Source organism: Heterodontus francisci, chromosome 9 (genome assembly GCF_036365525.1).
Source record: "Heterodontus francisci isolate sHetFra1 chromosome 9, sHetFra1.hap1, whole genome shotgun sequence".
Taxonomy (NCBI): Eukaryota; Metazoa; Chordata; class Chondrichthyes; order Heterodontiformes; family Heterodontidae; genus Heterodontus; species Heterodontus francisci.
Genome location: NC_090379.1, coordinates 114,410,696 through 114,437,189, shown reverse-complemented (window position 1 = coordinate 114,437,189; position 26,494 = coordinate 114,410,696). Strand labels below are relative to the sequence as shown.

Genomic DNA, 26,494 nt, shown 5'->3' with positions numbered 1-26,494 from the left:
AACTAGAGACTGATTGGAGAGGCACACCCAGTAACTAGAGACTCATTACAGAGTCACACCCAGTAACTAGAGACTCATTACAGAGTCACACCCAGGAACTACAGACTCATTAGAGAGTCGCACCCAGGAACGACAGACTCATTAGAAAGTCACACCCAGGAACTAGATACAAATTAGAGTGTCACACCCAGGATAGACAGACTGATTAGAGAGTCACACCCAGGAACTACAGATTGATTAGAGAATCACACCCAGGAACTACAGACTCATTCGAGAGTCACACCCAGGAACTAGAGACTCATTAGAGTGTCACAAACAGGAACTAGAGACTGATTATCGAGTCACACCCAAGAACTAGACACTCATTCGAGAGGCAAACCCAGGAACTAGAGACTAATGAATCACACCCAGGAACTAGAGACTCATTACAGAGTCACACCCAGGAACTAGAGACTCATTAGAGAGTCACACCCAGGAACGAGAGTTTCATTACAGAGTCACACCCAGGAACTAGAGACTCATTAGAGAGTCTCACCCAGGAACGAGTGACTCATTCGAGAGTCACACCCAGGAACGAGAGTTTCATTACAGAGTCACACCCAGTAAACAGAGACTCATTTGACTGTCACACCCAGGAACTGGAGACTCATTAGAATGTCACACCCAGGAACTGGAGACTCATTAGAATGTCACACCCAGGAACTAGAGACTCATTGGAGAGTCACACCCAGGAACTAGAGACTCATTGGAGAGTCACACCCAGGAACTGGAGACTCATTAGAATGTCACACCCAGGAACTGGAGACTCATTAGAATGTCACACCCAGGAACTGGAGACTCATTAGAATGTCACACCCAGGAACTAGAGACTCATTGGAGAGTCACACCCAGGAACTAGAGACTCATTTGACTGTCACACACTGGAACTAAAGATTCATTGGAGAGGCACACCCAGGAAATAGAGACTCATTAGAATGTCACACCCAGGAACTGGAGACTCATTAGAATGTCACACCCAGGAACTAGAGACTCATTGGAGAGTCACACCCAGGAACTAGAGACTCATTGGAGAGTCACACCCAGGAACTGGAGACTCATTAGAATGTAACACCCAGGAACTGGAGACTCATTAGAATGTCACACCCAGGAACTAGAGACTCATTAGAATGTCACACCCAGGAACTGGAGACTCATTAGAATGTCACACCCAGGAACTAGAGACTCATTGGAGAGTCACACCCAGGAACTAGAGACTCATTGGAGAGTCACACCCAGGAACTGGAGACTCATTAGAATGTCACACCCAGGAACTGGAGACTCATTAGAATGTCACACCCAGGAACTGGAGACTCATTAGAATGTCACACCCAGGAACTAGAGACTCATTACAGAGTCACACCCAGGAACTAGAGACTCATTTGACTGTCACACGCTGGAACTAAAGATTCATTGGAGAGGCACACCCAGGAACTAGAGACTCATTGGAGAGGCACACCCAGTAACTAGAGACTCATTGCAGTGTCGCACCCAGGAACTAGAGACTCATTTGACTGTCACACGCAGGAACTAAAGATTCATTGGAGAGGCACACCCAGGAACTAGAGACTCATTGGAGAGGCACACCCAGTAACTAGAGACTCATTGCAGTGTCGCACCCAGGAACTAGAGACTCATTTGACTGTCACACGCAGGAACTAAAGATTCATTGGAGAGTCACACCCAGGAACTAGAGACTCATTAGAGAGTCACACCCAGGAACTGGAGACTCATTAGAGAGTCACACCCAGGAACTACAGACTCATTAGAGAGTCGCACCCAGGAACGACAGACTCATTAGAAAGTCACACCCAGGAACTAGAGACAAAATAGAGTGTCACACCCAGGATAGACAGACTGATTAGAGAGTCACACCCAGGAACTAGAGACTGATTAGAGAGTCACACCCAGGAACTAGAGACAAAATAGAGTGTCACACCCAGGATAGACAGACTGATTAGAGAGTCACACCCAGGAACTAGAGACTCATTAGAGAGTCACACCCAGGAACTAGAGACAAAATAGAGTGTCACACCCAGGATAGACAGACTGATTAGAGAGTCACACCCAGGAACTAGAGACTCATTAGAATGTCACAAGCAGGAACTAGAGACTCATTAGAGAGTCGCACCCAGGAACTACAGACTCATTAGAGAGTCACACCCAGGAACTACAGACTCATTAGAGAGTCGCACCCAGGAACGACAGACTCATTAGAAAGTCACACCCAGGAACTAGAGACAAAATAGAGTGTCACACCCAGGATAGACAGACTGATTAGTGAGTCACACCCAGGAACTAGAGACTGATTAGAGAGTAACACCCAGGCACAGGAGACTCATTTTAGTGTCACACCCAGGAACTACAGATTGATTAGAGAATCACACCCAGGAACAGGAGACTCAGTGGAGAGTCACACCCAGGAACTAGAGAATCATTCGAGAGTCACACCCAGGAACTACAGACTCATTAGAGAGTCGCACCCAGGAACGACAGACTCATTAGAAAGTCACACCCAGGAACTAGAGACAAAATAGAGTGTCACACCCAGGATAGACAGACTGATTAGAGAGTCACACCCAGGAACTAGAGAATCATTCGAGAGTCACACCCAGGAACTAGAGACTCATTACAGAGTCACACCCAGGAACGAGAGACTCATTACAGAGTCACACCCAGGAACTAGAGACTCATTAGAGAGTCACACCCAGGAACGAGAGACTCATTACAGAGTCACACCCAGGAACTAGAGACTCATTAGAGAGTCTCACCCAGGAACGAGTGACTCATTCGAGAGTCACACCCAGGAACTAGAGACTCATTACGGAGTCACACCCAGGAACGAGAGACTCATTACGGAGTCACACCCAGGAACGAGAGTTTCATTACAGAGTCACACCCAGTAAACAGAGACTCTTTTGACTGTCACACCCAGGAACGAGAGACTCATTAGAGAGTCTCACCCAGGAACGAGTGACTCATTCGAGAGTCACACCCAGGAACTGGAGACTCATTACAGAGTCACACCCAGGAACTAGAGACTCATTACAGAGTCCCACCCAGGAACGAGAGACTCATTACAGAATCACACCCAGGAACTAGAGACTCATTTTGGAGTCACACCCAGGAACGAGAGTTTCATTACAGAGTCACACCCAGTAAACAGAGACTCATTTGACTGTCACACCCAGGAACTAGAGACTCATTAGAGAGTCTCACCCAGGAACCAGTGACTCATTCGAGAGTCACACCCAGGAACTGGAGACTCATTACAGAGTCACACCCAGGAACTAGAGACTAATTAGAATTTAAGACCAAGGAACTAGAGACTCATTAGAATGTCACACCCAGGAACTAGAGACTCATTAGAGAGTCGCACCCAAAAACTAGAGACTCATTGGAGTGTCGCTCCCAGGAAATAGAGACTCATTACAGAGTCACACTCAGGAACTAGAGACTCATTAGAGAGTCACACCCAGGAACTAGAGACTCATTACACAGTCACACCCAGGAACTAGAGACTCATTGCAGTGTCGCACCCAGGAAATAGAGACTCATTACAGAGTCACACTCAGGAACTGGAGACTCATTAGAGAGTCACACCCAGGAACTAGAGACTCATTACACAGTCACACCCAGGAACTAGAGACTCATTACAGAGTCACACCCAGGAACTAGAGACTCATTACAGAGTCACACCCAGGAACTAGAGACTCATTTGACTGTCACACGCAGGAACTAAAGATTCATTGGAGAGGCACACCCAGGAACTGGAGACTCATTGGAGAGGCACACCCAGTAACTAGAGACTCATTGCAGTGTCGCACCCAGGAACTACAGACTCATTAGAGAGTCACACCCAGGAACTACAGACTCATTAGAGAGTCGCACCCAGGAACGACAGACTCATTAGAAAGTCACACCCAGGAACTAGAGACAAAATAGAGTGTCACACCCAGGATAGACAGACTGATTAGTGAGTCACACCCAGGAACTAGAGACTGATTAGAGAGTAACACCCAGGCACAGGAGACTCATTTTAGTGTCACACCCAGGAACTACAGATTGATTAGAGAATCACACCCAGGAACGGGAGACTCAGTGGAGAGTCACACCCAGGAACTAGAGAATCATTCGAGAGTCACACCCAGGAACTACAGACTCATTAGAGAGTCGCACCCAGGAACGACAGACTCATTAGAAAGTCACACCCAGGAACTAGAGACAAAATAGAGTGTCACACCCAGGATAGACAGACTGATTAGAGAGTCACACCCAGGAACTAGAGAATCATTCGAGAGTCACACCCAGGAACTAGAGACTCATTACAGAGTCACACCCAGGAACGAGAGACTCATTACAGAGTCACACCCAGGAACTAGAGACTCATTAGAGAGTCACACCCAGGAACGAGAGACTCATTACAGAGTCACACCCAGGAACTAGAGACTCATTAGAGAGTCTCACCCAGGAACGAGTGACTCATTCGAGAGTCACACCCAGGAACTAGAGACTCATTACGGAGTCACACCCAGGAACGAGAGACTCATTACGGAGTCACACCCAGGAACGAGAGTTTCATTACAGAGTCACACCCAGTAAACAGAGACTCTTTTGACTGTCACACCCAGGAACGAGAGACTCATTAGAGAGTCTCACCCAGGAACGAGTGACTCATTCGAGAGTCACACCCAGGAACTGGAGACTCATTACAGAGTCACACCCAGGAACTAGAGACTCATTACAGAGTCCCACCCAGGAACGAGAGACTCATTACAGAATCACACCCAGGAACTAGAGACTCATTTTGGAGTCACACCCAGGAACGAGAGTTTCATTACAGAGTCACACCCAGTAAACAGAGACTCATTTGACTGTCACACCCAGGAACTAGAGACTCATTAGAGAGTCTCACCCAGGAACCAGTGACTCATTCGAGAGTCACACCCAGGAACTGGAGACTCATTACAGAGTCACACCCAGGAACTAGAGACTAATTAGAATTTAAGACCAAGGAACTAGAGACTCATTAGAATGTCACACCCAGGAACTAGAGACTCATTAGAGAGTCGCACCCAAAAACTAGAGACTCATTGGAGTGTCGCTCCCAGGAAATAGAGACTCATTACAGAGTCACACTCAGGAACTAGAGACTCATTAGAGAGTCACACCCAGGAACTAGAGACTCATTACACAGTCACACCCAGGAACTAGAGACTCATTGCAGTGTCGCACCCAGGAAATAGAGACTCATTACAGAGTCACACTCAGGAACTGGAGACTCATTAGAGAGTCACACCCAGGAACTAGAGACTCATTACACAGTCACACCCAGGAACTAGAGACTCATTACAGAGTCACACCCAGGAACTAGAGACTCATTACAGAGTCACACCCAGGAACTAGAGACTCATTTGACTGTCACACGCAGGAACTAAAGATTCATTGGAGAGGCACACCCAGGAACTGGAGACTCATTGGAGAGGCACACCCAGTAACTAGAGACTCATTGCAGTGTCGCACCCAGGAAATAAAGACTCATTACAGAGTCACACCCAGGAACTAGAGACTCATTGCAGTGTCGCACCCAGGAAATAGAGACTCATTACAGAGTAACACCCAGGAACTAGAGACTCATTAGAATGTCACACCCAGGAACTAGAGACTGATTAGCGAGTCACACCCAGGAACTAGAGACTCATTGCAGTGTCGCACCCAGGAAATAGAGACTCATTAGAGAGTCACACCCAGGAACTAGAGACTCATTACAGAGTCACACCCAGTAAACAGAGACTCATTTGACTGTCACACCCAGGAACTAGAGACTCATTAGAGAGTCTCACCGTGGAACTTGTGACTCATTCGAGAGTCACACCCAGGAAATAGAGACTCATTAGAGAGTCACACCCAGGAACTAGAGACTCATTACAGAGTCACACCCAGTAAACAGAGACTCATTTGACTGTCACACCCAGGAACTAGAGACTCATTAGAGAGTCTCACCGTGGAACTTGTGACTCATTCGAGAGTCACACCCAGGAACTAGAGACTCATTAGAGAGTCACACCCAGGAACTAGAGACTCATTACAGAGTCACACCCAGTAAACAGAGACTCATTTGACTGTCACACCCAGGAACTAGAGACTCATTAGAATGTCACAAGCAGGAACTAGAGACTGATTAGCGAGTCACACCCAGGAACTAGAGACTCATTGCAGTGTCGCACCCAGGAAATAGAGACTCATTAGAGAGTCACACCCAGGAACTAGAGACTCATTACAGAGTCACACCCAGTAAACAGAGACTCATTTGACTGTCACACCCAGGAACTAGAGACTCATTAGAGAGTCTCACTGTGGAACTTGTGACTCATTCGAGAGTCACACCCAGGAAATAGAGACTCATTAGAGAGTCACACCCAGGAACGAGTGACTCATTACAGAGTCACCCCCAGGAACTGGAGACTCAGTACAGAGTCTCACCCAGGAACGAGTGACTCATTACAGAGTCACACCCAGGAACTAGAGACTCATTTGACTGTCACACGCAGGAACTAAAGATTCATTGGAGAGGCACACCCAGAAACTAGAGACTCATTGGAGAGGCACACCCAGTAACTAGAGACTCATTGCAGTGTCGCACCCAGGAACTAGAGACTCATTAGAATGTCACACCCAGGAACTGGAGACTCATTAGAATGTCACACCCAGGAACTAGAGACTCATTCGAGAGTCACACCCAGGAACTGGAGACTCATTTGACTGTCACACGCAGGAACTAAAGATTCATTGCAGTGTCGCACCCAGGAACTAGAGACTCATTTGACTGTCACACGCAGGAACTAAAGATTCATTGGAGAGGCACACCCAGTAACTAGAGACTCATTACAGTGTCGCACCCAGGAAATAGAGACTCATTAGAATGTCACAAGCAGGAACTAGAGACTCATTGGAGAGTCACACCCAGGAACTAGAGACTGATTGGAGAGGCACACCCAGTAACTAGAGACTCATTACAGAGTCACACCCAGGAACTGGAGACTCATTAGAGAGTCACACCCAGGAACTACAGACTCATTAGAGAGTCGCACCCAGGAACGACAGACTCATTAGAAAGTCACACCCAGGAACTAGATACAAATTAGAGTGTCACACCCAGGATAGACAGACTGATTAGAGAGTCACACCCAGGAACTACAGATTGATTAGAGAATCACACCCAGGAACTACAGACTCATTCGAGAGTCACACCCAGGAACTAGAGACTCATTAGAGTGTCACAAACAGGAACTAGAGACTGATTATCGAGTCACACCCAAGAACTAGACACTCATTCGAGAGGCAAACCCAGGAACTAGAGACTAATGAATCACACCCAGGAACTAGAGACTCATTACAGAGTCACACCCAGGAACTAGAGACTCATTAGAGAGTCACACCCAGGAACGAGAGTTTCATTACAGAGTCACACCCAGGAACTAGAGACTCATTAGAGAGTCTCACCCAGGAACGAGTGACTCATTCGAGAGTCACACCCAGGAACGAGAGTTTCATTACAGAGTCACACCCAGTAAACAGAGACTCATTTGACTGTCACACCCAGGAACTGGAGACTCATTAGAATGTCACACCCAGGAACTAGAGACTCATTGGAGAGTCACACCCAGGAACTAGAGACTCATTAGAATGTCACACCCAGGAACTGGAGACTCATTAGAATGTCACACCCAGGAACTAGAGACTCATTGGAGAGTCACACCCAGGAACTAGAGACTCATTGGAGAGTCACACCCAGGAACTGGAGACTCATTAGAATGTCACACCCAGGAACTGGAGACTCATTAGAATGTCACACCCAGGAACTAGAGACTCATTGGAGAGTCACACCCAGGAACTAGAGACTCATTTGACTGTCACACACTGGAACTAGAGACTCATTGGAGAGTCACACCCAGGAACTGGAGACTCATTAGAATGTCACACCCAGGAACTGGAGACTCATTAGAATGTCACACCCAGGAACTAGAGACTCATTACAGAGTCACACCCAGGAACTAGAGACTCATTTGACTGTCACACGCTGGAACTAAAGATTCATTGGAGAGGCACACCCAGGAACTAGAGACTCATTGGAGAGGCACACCCAGTAACTAGAGACTCATTGCAGTGTCGCACCCAGGAACTAGAGACTCATTTGACTGTCACACGCAGGAACTAGAGACTCATTGGAGAGGCACACCCAGTAACTAGAGACTCATTGCAGTGTCGCACCCAGGAACTAGAGACTCATTTGACTGTCACACGCAGGAACTAAAGATTCATTGGAGAGGCACACCCAGGAACTAGAGACTCATTACAGAGTCACAACCAGGAACTAGAGACTCATTGCAGTGTCACACCCAGGAACTAGAGACTCATTTGACTGTCACACGCTGGAACTAAAGATTCATTGGAGAGGCACACCCAGGAACTAGAGACTCATTGGAGAGGCACACCCAGTAACTAGAGACTCATTGCAGTGTCGCACCCAGGAACTAGAGACTCATTTGACTGTCACACGCAGGAACTAAAGATTCATTGGAGAGGTACACCCAGGAACTAGAGACTCATTAGAATGTCACAAGCAGGAACTAGAGACTCATTAGAATGTCACAAGCAGGAACTAGAGACTCATTAGAGAGTCGCACCCAGGAACTAGAGACTCATTAGAATGTCACAAGCAGGAACTAGAGACTCATTAGAGAGTCGCACCCAGGAACTAGAGACTCATTGCAGTGTCGCACCCAGGAACTAGAGACTCATTTGACTGTCACACGCAGGAACTAAAGATTCATTGGAGAGGTACACCCAGGAACTAGAGACTCATTAGAATGTCACAAGCAGGAACTAGAGACTCATTAGAGAGTCGCACCCAGGAACTAGAGACTCATTAGAGAGTCACACCCAGGAACTGGAGACTCATTAGAGAGTCACACCCAGGAACTACAGACTCATTAGAGAGTCGCACCCAGGAACGACAGACTCATTAGAAAGTCACACCCAGGAACTAGAGACAAAATAGAGTGTCACACCCAGGATAGACAGACTGATTAGAGAGTCACACCCAGGAACTAGAGACTGATTAGAGAGTCACACCCAGGAACTAGAGACAAAATAGAGTGTCACACCCAGGATAGACAGACTGATTAGAGAGTCACACCCAGGAACTAGAGACTCATTAGAGAGTCACACCCAGGAACTAGAGACAAAATAGAGTGTCACACCCAGGATAGAAAGACTGATTAGAGAGTCACACCCAGGAACTAGAGACTCATTAGAATGTCACAAGCAGGAACTAGAGACTCATTAGAGAGTCGCACCCAGGAACTACAGACTCATTAGAGAGTCACACCCAGGAACTACAGACTCATTAGAGAGTCGCACCCAGGAACGACAGACTCATTAGAAAGTCACACCCAGGAACTAGAGACAAAATAGAGTGTCACACCCAGGATAGACAGACTGATTAGTGAGTCACACCCAGGAACTAGAGACTGATTAGAGAGTAACACCCAGGCACAGGAGACTCATTTTAGTGTCACACCCAGGAACTACAGATTGATTAGAGAATCACACCCAGGAACGGGAGACTCAGTGGAGAGTCACACCCAGGAACAAGAGAATCATTCGAGAGTCACACCCAGGAACTACAGACTCATTAGAGAGTCGCACCCAGGAACGACAGACTCATTAGAAAGTCACACCCAGGAACTAGAGACAAAATAGAGTGTCACACCCAGGATAGACAGACTGATTAGAGAGTCACACCCAGGAACTAGAGAATCATTCGAGAGTCACACCCAGGAACTAGAGACTCATTACAGAGTCACACCCAGGAACGAGAGACTCATTACAGAGTCACACCCAGGAACTAGAGACTCATTAGAGAGTCACACCCAGGAACGAGAGACTCTTTACAGAGTCACACCCAGGAACTAGAGACTCATTAGAGAGTCTCACCCAGGAACGAGTGACTCATTACGGAGTCACACCCAGGAACGAGAGACTCATTACGGAGTCACACCCAGGAACGAGAGTTTCATTACAGAGTCACACCCAGTAAACAGAGACTCTTTTGACTGTCACACCCAGGAACGAGAGACTCATTAGAGAGTCTCACCCAGGAACGAGTGACTCATTCGAGAGTCACACCCAGGAACTGGAGACTCATTACAGAGTCACACCCAGGAACTAGAGACTCATTACAGAGTCCCACCCAGGAACGAGAGACTCATTACAGAATCACACCCAGGAACTAGAGACTCATTTTGGAGTCACACCCAGGAACGAGAGTTTCATTACAGAGTCACACCCAGTAAACAGAGACTCATTTGACTGTCACACCCAGGAACTAGAGACTCATTAGAGAGTCTCACCCAGGAACCAGTGACTCATTCGAGAGTCACACCCAGGAACTGGAGACTCATTACAGAGTCACACCCAGGAACTAGAGACTAATTAGAATTTAAGACCAAGGAACTAGAGACTCATTAGAATGTCACACCCAGGAACTAGAGACTCATTAGAGAGTCGCACCCAAAAACTAGAGACTCATTGGAGTGTCGCTCCCAGGAAATAGAGACTCATTACAGAGTCACACCCAGGAACTAGAGACTCATTAGAGAGTCTCACCCAGGAACAAGTGACTCATTCGAGAGTCACATCCAGGAACTGGAGACTCATTACAGAGTCACACCCAGGAACTAGAGACTCATTTGACTGTCACACGCAGGAACTAAAGATTCATTGGAGAGGCACACCCAGGAACTAGAGACTCATTGGAGAGGCACACCCAGTAACTAGAGACTCATTGCAGTGTCGCACCCAGGAAATAGAGACTCATTACAGAGTCACACCCAGGAACTAGAGACTCATTTGACTGTCACACGCAGGAACTAAAGATTCATTGGAGAGGCACACCCAGGAACTAGAGACTCATTGGAGAGGCACACCCAGTAACTAGAGACTCATTGCAGTGTCGCACCCAGGAAATAGAGACTCATTACAGAGTCACACCCAGGAACTAGAGACTCATTTGACTGTCACACGCAGGAACTAAAGATTCATTACAGAGTCACACTCAGGAACTGGAGACTCATTAGAGAGTCACACCCAGGAACTAGAGACTCATTACACAGTCACACCCAGGAACTAGAGACTCATTGCAGTGTCGCACCCAGGAAATAGAGACTCATTACAGAGTCACACTCAGGAACTGGAGACTCATTAGAGAGTCACACCCAGGAACTAGAGACTCATTACACAGTCACACCCAGGAACTAGAGACTCATTACAGAGTCACACCCAGGAACTAGAGACTCATTACAGAGTCACACCCAGGAACTAGAGACTCATTTGACTGTCACACGCAGGAACTAAAGATTCATTGGAGAGGCACACCCAGGAACTGGAGACTCATTGGAGAGGCACACCCAGTAACTAGAGACTCATTGCAGTGTCGCACCCAGGAAATAAAGACTCATTACAGAGTCACACCCAGGAACTAGAGACTCATTGCAGTGTCGCACCCAGGAAATAGAGACTCATTACAGAGTAACACCCAGGAACTAGAGACTCATTAGAATGTCACACCCAGGAACTAGAGACTGATTAGCGAGTCACACCCAGGAACTAGAGACTCATTGCAGTGTCGCACCCAGGAAATAGAGACTCATTAGAGAGTCACACCCAGGAACTAGAGACTCATTACAGAGTCACACCCAGTAAACAGAGACTCATTTGACTGTCACACCCAGGAACTAGAGACTCATTAGAGAGTCTCACCGTGGAACTTGTGACTCATTCGAGAGTCACACCCAGGAAATAGAGACTCATTAGAGAGTCACACCCAGGAACTAGAGACTCATTACAGAGTCACACCCAGTAAACAGAGACTCATTTGACTGTCACACCCAGGAACTAGAGTCTCATTACAGAGTCACACCCAGGAACTAGAGACTCATTAGAGAGTCACACCCAGGAACTAGAGACTCATTACAGAGTCACACCCAGTAAACAGAGACTCATTTGACTGTCACACCCAGGAACTAGAGACTCATTAGAATGTCACAAGCAGGAACTAGAGACTGATTAGCGAGTCACACCCAGGAACTAGAGACTCATTGCAGTGTCGCACCCAGGAAATAGAGACTCATTAGAGAGTCACACCCAGGAACTAGAGACTCATTACAGAGTCACACCCAGTAAACAGAGACTCATTTGACTGTCACACCCAGGAACTAGAGACTCATTAGAGAGTCTCACTGTGGAACTTGTGACTCATTCGAGAGTCACACCCAGGAAATAGAGACTCATTAGAGAGTCACACCCAGGAACTAGAGACTCATTAGAATGTCACAAGCAGGAACTAGAGACTCATTAGAGAGTCGCACCCAGGAACTACAGACTCATTAGAGAGTCACACCCAGGAACTACAGACTCATTAGAGAGTCGCACCCAGGAACGACAGACTCATTAGAAAGTCACACCCAGGAACTAGAGACAAAATAGAGTGTCACACCCAGGATAGACAGACTGATTAGAGAGTCACACCCAGGAACTAGAGACTGATTAGAGAGTCACACCCAGGCACAGGAGACTCATTTTAGTGTCACACCCAGGAACTACAGATTGATTAGAGAATCACACCCAGGAACGAAAGACTCAGTGGAGAGTCACACCCAGGAACTAGAGAATCATTCGAGAGTCACACCCAGGAACTGGAGACTCATTAGAATGTCACACCCAGGAACTACAGACTGATTATCGAGTCACACCCAAGAACTAGACACTCATTCGAGAGGCAAACCCAGGAACTAGAGACTCATGAATCACACCCAGGAACTAGAGACTCATTACAGAGTCACACCCAGGAACTGGAGACTCATTAGAGAGTCACACCCAGGAACGAGAGACTCATTACAGAGTCACACCCAGGAACTAGAGACTCATTAGAGAGTCACACCCAGGAACGAGAGACTCATTACAGAGTCACACCCAGGAACTAGAGACTCATTAGAGAGTCTCACCCAGGAACGAGTGACTCATTCGAGAGTCACACCCAGGAACTGGAGACTCATTACAGAGTCACACCCAGGAACTAGAGACTCATTACGGAGTCACACCCAGGAACGAGAGACTCATTACGGAGTCACACCCAGGAACGAGAGACTCATTACAGAGTCACACCCAGTAAACAGAGACTCATTTGACTGTCACACCCAGGAACGAGAGACTCATTAGAGAGTCTCACCCAGGAACGAGTGACTCATTCGAGAGTCACACCCAGGAACTGGAGACTCATTACAGAGTCACACCCAGGAACGAGAGACTCATTGCAGTGTCGCACCCAGGAAATAGAGACTCATTACAGAGTCACACTCAGGAACTGGAGACTCATTAGAGAGTCACACCCAGGAACTAGAGACTCATTACAGAGTCACACCCAGGAACTAGAGACTCATTACAGAGTCACACCCAGGAACTAGAGACTCATTTGACTGTCACACGCAGGAACTAAAGATTCATTGGAGAGGCACACCCAGGAACTAGAGACTCATTGGAGAGGCACACCCAGTAACTAGAGACTCATTGCAGTGTCGCACCCAGGAAATAAAGACTCATTACAGAGTCACACCCAGGAACTAGAGACTCATTGCAGTGTCGCACCCAGGAAATAGAGACTCATTACAGAGTCACACCCAGGAACTAGAGACTCATTAGAATGTCACACCCAGGAACTAGAGACTCATTAGAGAGTCACACCCAGGAACTAGAGTCTCATTACAGAGTCACACCCAGGAACTAGAGACTCATTAGAATGTCACAAGCAGGAACTAGAGACTGATTAGCGAGTCACACCCAGGAACTAGAGACTCATTACAAAGTCACACCCAGTAAACAGAGACTCATTTGACTGTCACACCCAGGAACTAGAGACTCATTAGAGAGTCTCACCGTGGAACTTGTGACTCATTCGAGAGTCACACCCAGGAAATAGAGACTCATTAGAGAGTCACACCCAGGAACTAGAGACTCATTACAGAGTCACACCCAGTAAACAGAGACTCATTTGACTGTCACACCCAGGAACTACAGACTCATTAGACAGTCACACCCAGGTTCGAGAGACACATAGAGTGTCACACCCAGGAACTAGAGACTCATTAGAGAGTTGCACCCAGGAACTAGAGACTAATTAGAGAGTCACACCCAGGAACTAGAGACTCATTAGAGAGTCACACCCAGGAACTAGAGACTCATTAGAATGTCACACCCAGGAACTGGAGACTCATTAGAATGTCACACCCAGGAACTAGAGACTCATTGGAGAGTCACACCCAGGAACTGGAGACTCATTAGAATGTCACACCCAGGAACTAGAGACTGATTAGAGAGTCACACCCAGGAACTGGAGACTCATTAGAGAGTCACACCCAGGAACTACAGACTCATTAGAGAGTCGCACCCAGGAACAACAGACTCATTGGAGAGTCGCACCCAGGAACAACAGACTCATTAGAGAGTCACACCCAGGAACTACAGACTCATTAGAGAGTCGCACCCAGGAACAACAGACTCATTAGAGAGTCACACCCAGGAACTAGAGACTCATTAGAATGTCACACCCAGGAAGTGGAGACTCATTAGAATGTCACACCCAGGAACTAGAGACTGATTAGAGAGTCACACCCAGGAACTGGAGACTCATTAGAGAGTCACACCCAGGAACCAGAGACTCATTGTTCGCATCCAGGAACGAGAGACTCAGTGGAGAGTCACACCCAGGAACTAGAGAATCATTCGAGAGTCACACCTAGGAACTAGAGAATCATTAGAATGTCACACCCAGGAACTAGAGACTCATTAGAGAGTCTCACCCAGGAACGAGTGACTCATTCGAGAGTCACACCCAGGAACTGGAGACTCATTACAGAGTCACACCCAGGAACTAGAGACTCATTACAGAGTCACACCCAGGAACGAGAGACTCATTACAGAGTCACACCCAGGAACTAGAGACTCATTTTGGAGTCACACCCAGGAACGAGAGTTTCATTACAGAGTCACACCCAGTAAACAGAGACTCATTTGACTGTCACACCCAGGAACTAGAGACTCATTAGAGAGTCTCACCCAGGAACGAGTGACTCATTCGAGAGTCACACCCAGGAACTGGAGACTCATTACAGAGTCACACCCAGGAACTGGAGACTAATTAGAATTTAAGACCCAGGAACTAGAGACTCATTAGAATGTCACACCCAGGAACTAGAGACTCATTAGAGAGTCTCACCCAGGAACGAGTGACTCATTCGAGAGTCACATCCAGGAACTGGAGACTCATTACAGAGTCACACCCTGGAACTAGAGACTCATTTGACTGTCACACGCAGGAACTAAAGATTCATTTGAGAGGCACACCCAGGAACTAGAGACTCATTGGAGAGGCACACCCAGTAACTAGAGACTCATTGCAGTGTCGCACCCAGGAAATAGAGACTCATTACAGAGTCACACTCAGGAACTGGAGACTCATTAGAGAGTCACACCCAGGAACTAGAGACTCATTACAGAGTCACACCCAGGAACTAGAGACTCATTACAGAGTCACACCCAGAAACTAGAGACTCATTTGACTGTCACACGCAGGAACTAAAGATTCATTGGAGAGGCACACCCAGGAACTAGAGACTCATTGGAGAGGCACACCCAGTAACTAGAGACTCATTGCAGTGTCGCACCCAGGAAATAAAGACTCATTACAGAGTCACACCCAGGAACTAGAGACTCATTGCAGTGTCGCACCCATGAAATAGAGACTCATTACAGAGTCACACCCAGGAACTAGAGACTCATTAGAATGTCACACCCAGGAACTAGAGACTCATTAGAGAGTCACACCCAGGAACTAGTCTCATTACAGAGTCACACCCAGGAACTAGAGACTCATTAGAGAGTCACACCCAGGAACTAGAGACTCATTACAGAGTCACACCCAGTAAACAGAGACTCATTTGACTGTCACACCCAGGAACTAGAGACTCATTAGAATGTCACAAGCAGGAACTAGAGACTGATTAGCGAGTCACACCCAGGAACTAGAGACTCATTGCAGTGTCGCACCCAGGAAATAGAGACTCATTAGAGAGTCACACCCAGGAACTAGAGACTCATTACAGAGTCACACCCAGTAAACAGAGACTCATTTGACTGTCACACCCAGGAACTGGAGACTCATTAGAGAGTCTCACTGTGGAACTTGTGACTCATTCGAGAGTCACACCCAGGAAATAGAGACTCATTAGAGAGTCACACCCAGGAACTAGAGACTCATTACAGAGTCACACCCAGTAAACAGAGACTCATTTGACTGTCACACCCAGGAACTAGAGACTCATTAGAGAGTCTCACCGTGGAACTTGTGACTCATTCGAGAGTCACACCCAGGAAATAGAGACTCATTAGAGAGTCACACCCAGGAACTAGAGACTCATTACAGAGTCACACCCAGTAAACAGAGACTCATTTGACTGTCACACCCAGGAACGAGAGACTCATTAGAGAGTCTCACCGTGGAACTTGTGACTCATTCGAGAGTCACACCCAGGAACTAGAGACTCACTACAGAGTCACACCCAGTAAACAGAGACTCATTTGACTGTCACACCCAGGAACTAGAGACTCATTAGAGAGTTGCACCCAGGAACTCGAGACTCATTAGAGAGTCACACCCAGGAACTGGAGACTCATTAGAGAGTCACACCCAGGAACTAGAGACTCATTAGAATGTCACACCCAGGAACTGGAGACTCATTAGAATGTCACACCCAGGAACTAGAGACTGATTAGAGAGTCACACCCAGGAACTGGAGACTCATTTGGAGAGTCACAGCCAGGAACTACAGACTCATTAGAGAGTCGCACCCAGGAACAACAGACTCATTAGAGAGTCGCACCCAGGAACAACAGACTCATTAGAGAGTCACACCCAGGAACTACAGACCCATTAGAGAGTCGCACCCAGGAACAACAGACTCATTAGAGAGTCACACCCAGGAACTAGAGACTCATTAGAATGTCACACCCAGGAACTGGAGACTCATTAGAATGTCACACCCAGGAACTAGAGACTGATTAGAGAGTCACACCCAGGAACTGGAGACTCATTAGAGAGTCACACCCAGGAACTACAGACTCATTAGAGAGTCGCACCCAGGAACAACAGACTCATTAGAGAGTCACACCCAGGAACTAGAGACTGATTAGAGAGTCACACCCAGGAACTAGAGACTCATTGGTCGCATCCAGGAACGAGAGACTCAGTGGAGAGTCACACCCAGGAACTAGAGAATCATTTGAGAGTCACACCTAGGAACTAGAGAATCATTAGAATGTCACAAACAGGAACTAGAGACTGATTATCGAGTCACACCCAAGAACTAGAGACTCATTAGAGTGTCACAAACAGGAACTAGAGACTGATTATCGAGTCACACCCAAGAACTAGACACTCATTCGAGAGGCAAACCCAGGAACTAGAGACTCATGAATCACACCCAGGAACTAGAGACTCATTTGACTGTCACACGCAGGAACTAAAGATTCATTGGAGAGGCACACCCAGGAACTAGAGACTCATTGGAGAGGCACACCCAGTAACTAGGGACTCATTGCAGTGTCGCACCCAGGAAATAGAGACTCATTAGAATGTCACACCCAGGAACTAGAGACTCATTAGAATGTCACACCCAGGAACTAGAGACTCATTAGAGAGTCACACCCAGGAACTAGAGACTCATTAGAATGTCACACCCAGGAACTAGAGACTCATTAGAGAGTCACACCCAGGAACTAGAGACTCATTAGAGAGTCTCACCGTGGAAATAGTGACTCATTAGAGAGTCACACCCAGGAACTAGAGACTCATTACAGAGTCACACCCAGTAAACAGAGACTCATTTGACTGTCACACCCAGGAACTAGAGACTAATTAGAGATTCACCCAGGAACTAGAGACTCATTACAGAGTCACACCCAGGAACTGGAGACTCATTAGAATGTCACACCCAGGAACTAGAGACTCATTAGAGAGTCACACCCAGGAACTGGAGACTCATTAGAATGTCACACCCAGGAACTGGAGACTCATTAGAGAGTCACACCCAGGAACTAGAGACTCATTAGAGAGTCACACCCAGGAACTAGAGACTGATTAGAGAGTCACACCCAGGCACAGGAGACTCATTTTAGTGTCACACCCAGGAACTACAGATTGATTAGAGAATCACACCCAGGAACTAGAGACTCATTGGTCGCACCCAGGAACGAGAGACTCAGTGGAGAGTCACACCCAGGAACTAGAGAATCATTCGAGAGTCACACCCAGGAACTGGAGACTCATTAGAATGTCACACCCAGGAACTACAGACTCATTCGAGAGTCACACCCAGGAACGAGTGACTCATTCGAGAGTCACACCCAGGAACTGGAGACTCATTACAGAGTCACACCCAGGAACGAGAGTTTCATTACAGAGTCACACCCAGTAAACAGAGACTCATTTGACTGTCACACCCAGGAACTAGAGACTCATTAGAGAGTCTCACCCAGGAACGAGTGACTCATTCGAGAGTCACACCCAGGAACTAGAGACTCATTTGACTGTCACACGCAGGAACTAAAGATTCATGGGAGAGGCACACCCAGTAACTAGAGACTCATTGCAGTGTCGCACCCAGGAAATAGAGACTCATTACAGAGTCACACCCAGGAACTAGAGACTCATTAGAGAGTCTCACCGAGGAACTAGTGACTCATTAGAGAGTCACACCCAGGAAATAGAGACTCATTACAGAGTCACACCCAGGAACTAGAGACTCATTAGAGTGTCACAAGCAGGAACTAGAGACTGATTAGCGAGTCACACCCAGTTACTAGAGACTCATTGCAGTGTCGCACCCAGGAAATAGAGACTCATTACAGAGTCACACCCAGGAACTAGAGACTCATTAGAATGTCACACCCAGGAACTAGAGACTCATTAGAATGTCACACCCAGGAACTAGAGACTGATTAGAGAGTCACACCCAGGCACAGGAGACTCATTTTAGTGTCACACCCAGGAACTACAGATTGATTAGAGAATCACACCCAGGGACTAGAGACTCATTACAGAGTCACACCCAGGAACGAGAGTTTCATTACAGAGTCACACCCTGTAAACAGAGACTCATTTGACTGTCACACCCAGGAACTAGAGACTCATTAGAGAGTCTCACCGAGGAACTAGTGACTCATTAGAGAGTCACACCCAGGAACTGGAGACTCATTACAGAGTCACACCCAGGAACTAGAGACTCATTTGACTGTCACACGCAGGAACTAAAGATTCATTGGAGAGGCACACCCAGTAACTAGAGACTCATTGCAGTGTCGCACCCAGTAACCAGAGACTCATTGCAGTGTCGCACCCAGGAAATAGAGACTCATTACAGAGTCACACCCAGGAACTAGAGACTCATTAGAGTGTCACAAGCAGGAACTAGAGACTGATTAGCGAGTCACACCCAGTAACTAGAGACTCATTGCAGTGTCGCACCCAGGAAATAGAGACTCATTACAGAGTCACACCCAGGCACAGGAGACTCATTTTAGTGTCACACCCAGGAACTACAGATTGATTAGAGAATCACACCCAGGGACTAGAGACTCACTACAGAGTCACACCCAGGAACGAGAGTTTCATTACAGAGTCACACCCTGTAACCAGAGACTCATTTGACTGTCACACCCAGGAACTAGAGACTCATTAGAGAGTCTCACCGAGGAACTAGTGACTCATTAGAGAGTCACACCCAGGAACTGGAGACTCATTACAGAGTCACACCCAGGAACTAGAGACTCATTTGACTGTCACACGCAGGAACTAAAGATTCATTGGAGAGGCACACCCAGGAACTAGAGACTCATTGGAGAGGCACACCCAGTAACTAGTGACTCATTGCAGTGTCGCACCCAGGAACTAGAGACTCATTTGACTGTCACACGCAGGAACTAGAGACTCATTACAGAGTCACACCCAGGAACTAGAGACTCATTACAGAGTCACAACCAGGAACTAGAGACTCATTAGAGAGTCACATCCAGGAACTAGAGACTCATTAGAGTGTCACAAGCAGGAACTAGAGACTGATTAGCGAGTCACACCCAGTAACTAGAGACTCATTGCAGTGTCGCACCCAGGAAATAGAGACTCATTACAGAGTCACACCCAGGAACTAGAGACTCATTAGAATGTCACACCCAGGAACTAGAGACTCATTAGAATGTCACACCCAGGAACTAGTGACTCATTAGAGAATCACACCCAGGCACTAGAGACTCATTAATCACACCCAGGCACTAGAGACTCATTAGAGAGTCACACCCAGGAACTAGAGACTCATTGGAGTGTCGCACCCAGGAAATAGAGACTCATTACAGAGTCACACCCAGGAACTAGAGACAAATTAGAGTGTCACACCCAGGATAGACAGACTGATTAGAGAGTCACACCCAGGAACTAGAGACTCATTAGAGAATCACACCCAGGCACTAGAGACTCATTCATCACACCCAGGAACTAGAGACTCATTAGAGAGTCTCACCCAGGAACTAGTGACTCATTAGAGAGTCACACCCAGGAACTAGAGACTCATTTGACTGTCACACCCAGGAACTAGAGATTCATTAGAGAGTCTCACCCAGGAACGAGTGACTCATTCGAGAGTCACACCCAGGAACTAGAGACTCATTAGAGTGTCACAAGCAGGAACTAGAGACTGATTAGCGAGTCACACCCAGTTACTAGAGACTCATTGCAGTGTCGCACCCAGGAAATAGAGACTCATTACAGAGTCACACCCAGGAACTAGAGACTCATTAGAATGTCACACCCAGGAACTAGAGACTCATTAGAATGTCACACCCAGGAACTAGAGACTGATTAGAGAGTCACACCCAGGCACAGGAGACTCATTTTAGTGTCACACCCAGGAACTACAGATTGATTAGAGAATCACACCCAGGGACTAGAGACTCATTACAGAGTCACACCCAGGAACGAGAGTTTCATTACAGAGTCACACCCTGTAAACAGAGACTCATTTGACTGTCACACCCAGGAACTAGAGACTCATTAGAGAGTCTCACCGAGGAACTAGTGACTCATTAGAGAGTCACACCCAGGAACTGGAGACTCATTACAGAGTCACACCCAGGAACTAGAGACTCATTTGACTGTCACACGCAGGAACTAAAGATTCATTGGAGAGGCACACCCAGGAACTAGACTCATTGGAGAGGCACACCCAGTAACTAGAGACTCATTGCAGTGTCGCACCCAGGAAATAGAGACTCATTACAGAGTCACACCCAGGAACTAGAGACTCATTACAGAGTCACACCCAGGAACTAGAGACTCATTACAGAGTCACAACCAGGAACTAGAGACTCATTAGAGAGTCACACCCAGTAACTAGAGACTCATTGCAGTGTCGCACCCAGGAAATAGAGACTCATTACAGAGTCACACCCAGGCACAGGAGACTCATTTTAGTGTCACACCCAGGAACTACAGATTGATTAGAGAATCACACCCAGGGACTAGAGACTCACTACAGAGTCACACCCAGGAACGAGAGTTTCATTACAGAGTCACACCCTGTAAACAGAGACTCATTTGACTGTCACACCCAGGAACTAGAGACTCATTAGAGAGTCTCACCGAGGAACTAGTGACTCATTAGAGAGTCACACCCAGGAACTGGAGACTCATTACAGAGTCACACCCAGGAACTAGAGACTCATTTGACTGTCACACGCAGGAACTAAAGATTCATTGGAGAGGCACACCCAGGAACTAGAGACTCATTGGAGAGGCACACCCAGTAACTAGAGACTCATTGCAGTGTCGCACCCAGGAACTAGAGACTCATTTGACTGTCACACGCAGGAACTAGAGACTCATTACAGAGTCACACCCAGGAACTAGAGACTCATTACAGAGTCACAACCAGGAACTAGAGACTCATTAGAGAGTCACATCCAGGAACTAGAGACTCATTAGAGTGTCACAAGCAGGAACTAGAGACTGATTAGCGAGTCACACCCAGTAACTAGTGACTCATTGCAGTGTCGCACCCAGGAAATAGAGACTCATTACAGAGTCACACCCAGGAACTCGAGACTCATTACAGAGTCACACCCAGGAACTAGAGACTCATTACAGAGTCACAACCAGGAACTAGAGACTGATTAGCGAGTCACACCCAGTAACTAGAGACTCATTGCAGTGTCGCACCCAGGAAATAGAGACTCATTACAGAGTCACACCCAGGAACTAGAGACTCATTAGAATGTCACACCCAGGAACTAGAGACTCATTAGAATGTCACACCCAGGAACTAGTGACTCATTAGAGAATCACACCCAGGCACTAGAGACTCATTAATCACACCCAGGCACTAGAGACTCATTGGAGTGTCGCACCCAGGAAATAGAGACTCATTACAGAGTCACACCCAGGAACTAGAGACAAATTAGAGTGTCACACCCAGGATAGACAGACTGATTAGAGAGTCACACCCAGGAACTAGAGACTCATTAGAGAATCACACCCAGGCACTAGAGACTCATTCATCACACCCAGGAACTAGAGACTCATTAGAGAGTCTCACCCAGGAACTAGTGACTCATTAGAGAGTCACACCCAACAACTAGAGACTCATTAGAGAGTCACACCCAGGAACTAGAGACTCATTTGACTGTCACACCCAGGAACTAGAGATTCATTAGAGAGTCTCACCCAGGAACGAGTGACTCATTCGAGAGTCACACCCAGGAACTGGAGACTCATTACAGAGTCACACCCAGGAACTAGAGACTCATTGCAGTGTCGCACCCAGGAAATAGAGACTCATTACAGAGTCACACTCAGGAACTGGAGACTCATTAGAGAGTCACACCCAGGAACTAGAGACTCATTAGAGAGTCACACCCAGGAACTAGAGACTCATTTGACTGTCACACCCAACAACTAGAGACTCATTAGAGAGTCACACCCAGGAACTAGAGACTCATTACAGAGTCACACCCAGGAAATAGAGACTCATTAGAATGTAAGACCCAGGAACGAGAGACTCATTGGAGAGTCGCACCCAAAAACTAGGAGACTCATTGGTGTCGCTCCCAGGAAATAGAGACTCATTACAGAGTCACAGCCAGGAACTATAGACTCATTAGAATGTCACACCCAGGAATTGGAGACTCATTAGAATGTCACACCCAGGAACTGGAGACTCATTGGAGAGTCACACCCAGGAACTAGAGACTCATTAGAATGAAAGACCCAGGAACTAGAGACTCATTAGAATGTCACACCCAGGAACTAGAGACTCATTAGAATGTCACACCCAGGAACTGGAGACTCATTACAGAGTCACACCCAGGAACTGGAGACTCATTAGAATGTCACATCCAGGAACTGGAGACTCATTGGAGAGTCACACCCAGGAACTAGAGACTCATTAGAATGAAAGACCCAGGAACTAGAGACTCATTAGAATGTCACACCCAGGAACTAGAGACTCATTAGAATGTCACACCCAGGAACTGGAGACTCATTGGAGAGTCACACCCAGGAACTAGAGACTCATTAGAATGAAAGACCCAGGAACTAGAGACTCATTAGAATGTCACACGCAGGAACTAGAGACTCATTAGAGAGTCACACCCAGGAACTGGAGACTCATTAGAATGTCACACCCAGGAACTGGAGACTCATTAGAGAGTCGCACCCAAAAACTAGAGACTCATTTGAGTGTCGCTCCCAGGAAATAGAGACTCATTACAGAGTCACACCCAGGAACTGGAGACTCATTGGAGAGGCACACCCAGGAAATAGAGACTCATTAGAGAGTCACACCCAGGAAATAGAGACTCATTACAGAGTCACACCCAGGAACTGGAGACTCATTGGAGAGGCACACCCAGGAATTGGAGACTCATTAGAGAGTCACACCCAGGAACTAGAGACTCATTACAGAGTCACACCCAGGATCTGGAGACTCATTAGAATTTAAGACCCAGGAACTAGAGACTCATTAGAGAGTCGCACCCAAAAACTAGAGACTCATTTGAGTGTCGCTCCCAGGAAATAGAGACTCATTACAGAGTCACACCCAGGAACTGGAGACTCATTGGAGAGGCACACCCAGGAAATAGAGACTCATTAGAGAGTCACACCCAGGAAATAGAGACTCATTACAGAGTCACACCCAGGAACTGGAGACTCATTGGAGAGGCACACCCAGGAATTGGAGACTCATTAGAGAGTCACACCCAGGAAATAGAGACTCATTACAGAGTCACACCTAGGAACTAGAGACTCATTAGAGAACCACACCCAGGAACTAGAGACTCATTGGAGAGTCACACCCAGGAACTACAGACTCATTAGAGAGTCACACCCAGGAACTAGAGATGCATTACAGAGTCACACCTAGGAACTAGAGACTCATTAGAGAACCACACCCAGGAACTAGAGACTCATTACAGAGTCACACCCAGGAACTAGAGACTCATTAGAATGTCACACCCAGGAACTAGAGACTGATTAGCGAGTCACACCCAGGAACTAGAGACTGATTAGCGAGTCACACCCAGGAACTAGAGACTCATTAATCACACCCAGGAACTAGAGACTCATTACAGAGTCACACCCAGTAAACAGAGACTCATTTGACTGTCACACCCAGCAACTAGAGACTCATTAGAGAGTCTCACCGTGGAACTAGTGACTCATTAGAGAGTCACACCCAGGAACTAGAGACTCATTAGAGAGTCTCACCGTGGAACTAGTGACTCATTAGAGAGTCACACCCAGGAACTACAGACTCATTAGAGAGTCTCACCGTGGAACTAGTGACTCATTAGAGAGTCACACCCAGGAACTACAGACTCATTAGAGAGTCTCACCGTGGAACTAGTGACTCATTAGAGAGTCACACCCAGGAACTACAGACTCATTAGAGAGTCTCACCGTGGAACTAGTGACTCATTAGAGAGTCACACCCAGGAACTACAGACTCATTAGAGAGTCTCACCGTGGAACTAGAGACTCATTACAGAGTCACACCCAGGAACTACAGACTAATATGAGTGCCACACCCAGGAACTAGAGACTCATTAGAGAGTCTCACCGTGGAACTAGAGACTCATTACAGAGTCACACCCAGGAACTACAGACTCATTAGAGAGTCTCACCGTGGAACTAGTGACTCATTAGAGAGTCACACCCAGGAACTACAGACTCATTAGAGAGTCTCACCGTGGAACTAGTGACTCATTAGAGAGTCACACCCAGGAACTACAGACTCATTAGAGAGTCTCACCGTGGAACTAGAGACTCATTACAGAGTCACACCCAGGAACTACAGACTAATATGAGTGCCACACCCAGGAACTAGAGACTCATTGGAGAGTCTCACTGTGGAACTAGAGACTCATTACAGAGTCACACCCAGGAACTACAGACTAATATGAGTGCCACACCCAGGAACTAGAGACTCATCAGAGTGTCACACCCAGGAACGAGAGACTCATTAGAGAGTCACACCCAGGAACTGTAGACTCATGATTAGGTCACGCATGGGAACTCCAAAGACATCAGAGAGTCAAACTTCAGAAATTCAGTGCTGTTAGAGTCACATGTGGGAGCTCGAGACGGGTATTTGAAGCACTTGGTGAACATGTATTGAATTGAATAATAAAGTTGACTTTCCACATATTATGACCAATCTGTCGGGAGATGCGCAGACACCTACCTTTGATTGCGTAGGCTTTGACTTTCCAGATGTGGTCAGACTGCATCAGGTGCACCAGATGTTCAAGGACCTGGAGATGACACAAAGTGGTGCTCAACATACTTGGATTCCTCTGGCCCTCCCTGTTTTTCTTTCCTTTCCTCAAAGCCCTGGCTCTTGATGGCAAACATCTCTCATGGTCAGGCAGTGGATGTTAGCAAGCTCATCCAACATGGGAGGACCACTCTGTCCAATGTTCCAGCTGGAATCACTGGATGGGAATCCGAATCAGGAATGCAGGCTGACCCATCCTCACTGGATGGGAATCCGAATCAGGAATGCAGGCTGACCCTCCCTCACTGGATGGGAATCAGAATCAGGAATGCAGGCTGACCCTCCCTCACTGGATGGGAATAAGAGTCAGGAACACGGGCTGACCCTCCCTCACTGGATGGGAATCAGAATCAGGAATGCAGGCTGACCCTCCCTCACTGGATGGGAATCAGAATCAGGAACACGGGCTGACCCTCCCTCACTGGATGGGAATCCGAATCAGGAATGCAGGCTGACCCTCC

At 47.2% G+C, this 26,494-nt stretch overlaps 1 protein-coding gene across 1 annotated transcript in view; it reads right to left on the bottom strand.

Moving 5' to 3' along the window:
* The window catches only part of heatr4 (HEAT repeat containing 4), a 218,662-nt gene that overhangs the window by 49,423 nt on the left and 142,745 nt on the right, over positions 1-26,494 (bottom strand). Inside the window, exon 11 of the mRNA XM_068038394.1 lies at positions 25,941-26,010. Within this exon, the coding sequence (XP_067894495.1) occupies positions 25,941-26,010 (70 nt within the window). The remainder of the gene's footprint in view (positions 1-25,940; positions 26,011-26,494) is intronic.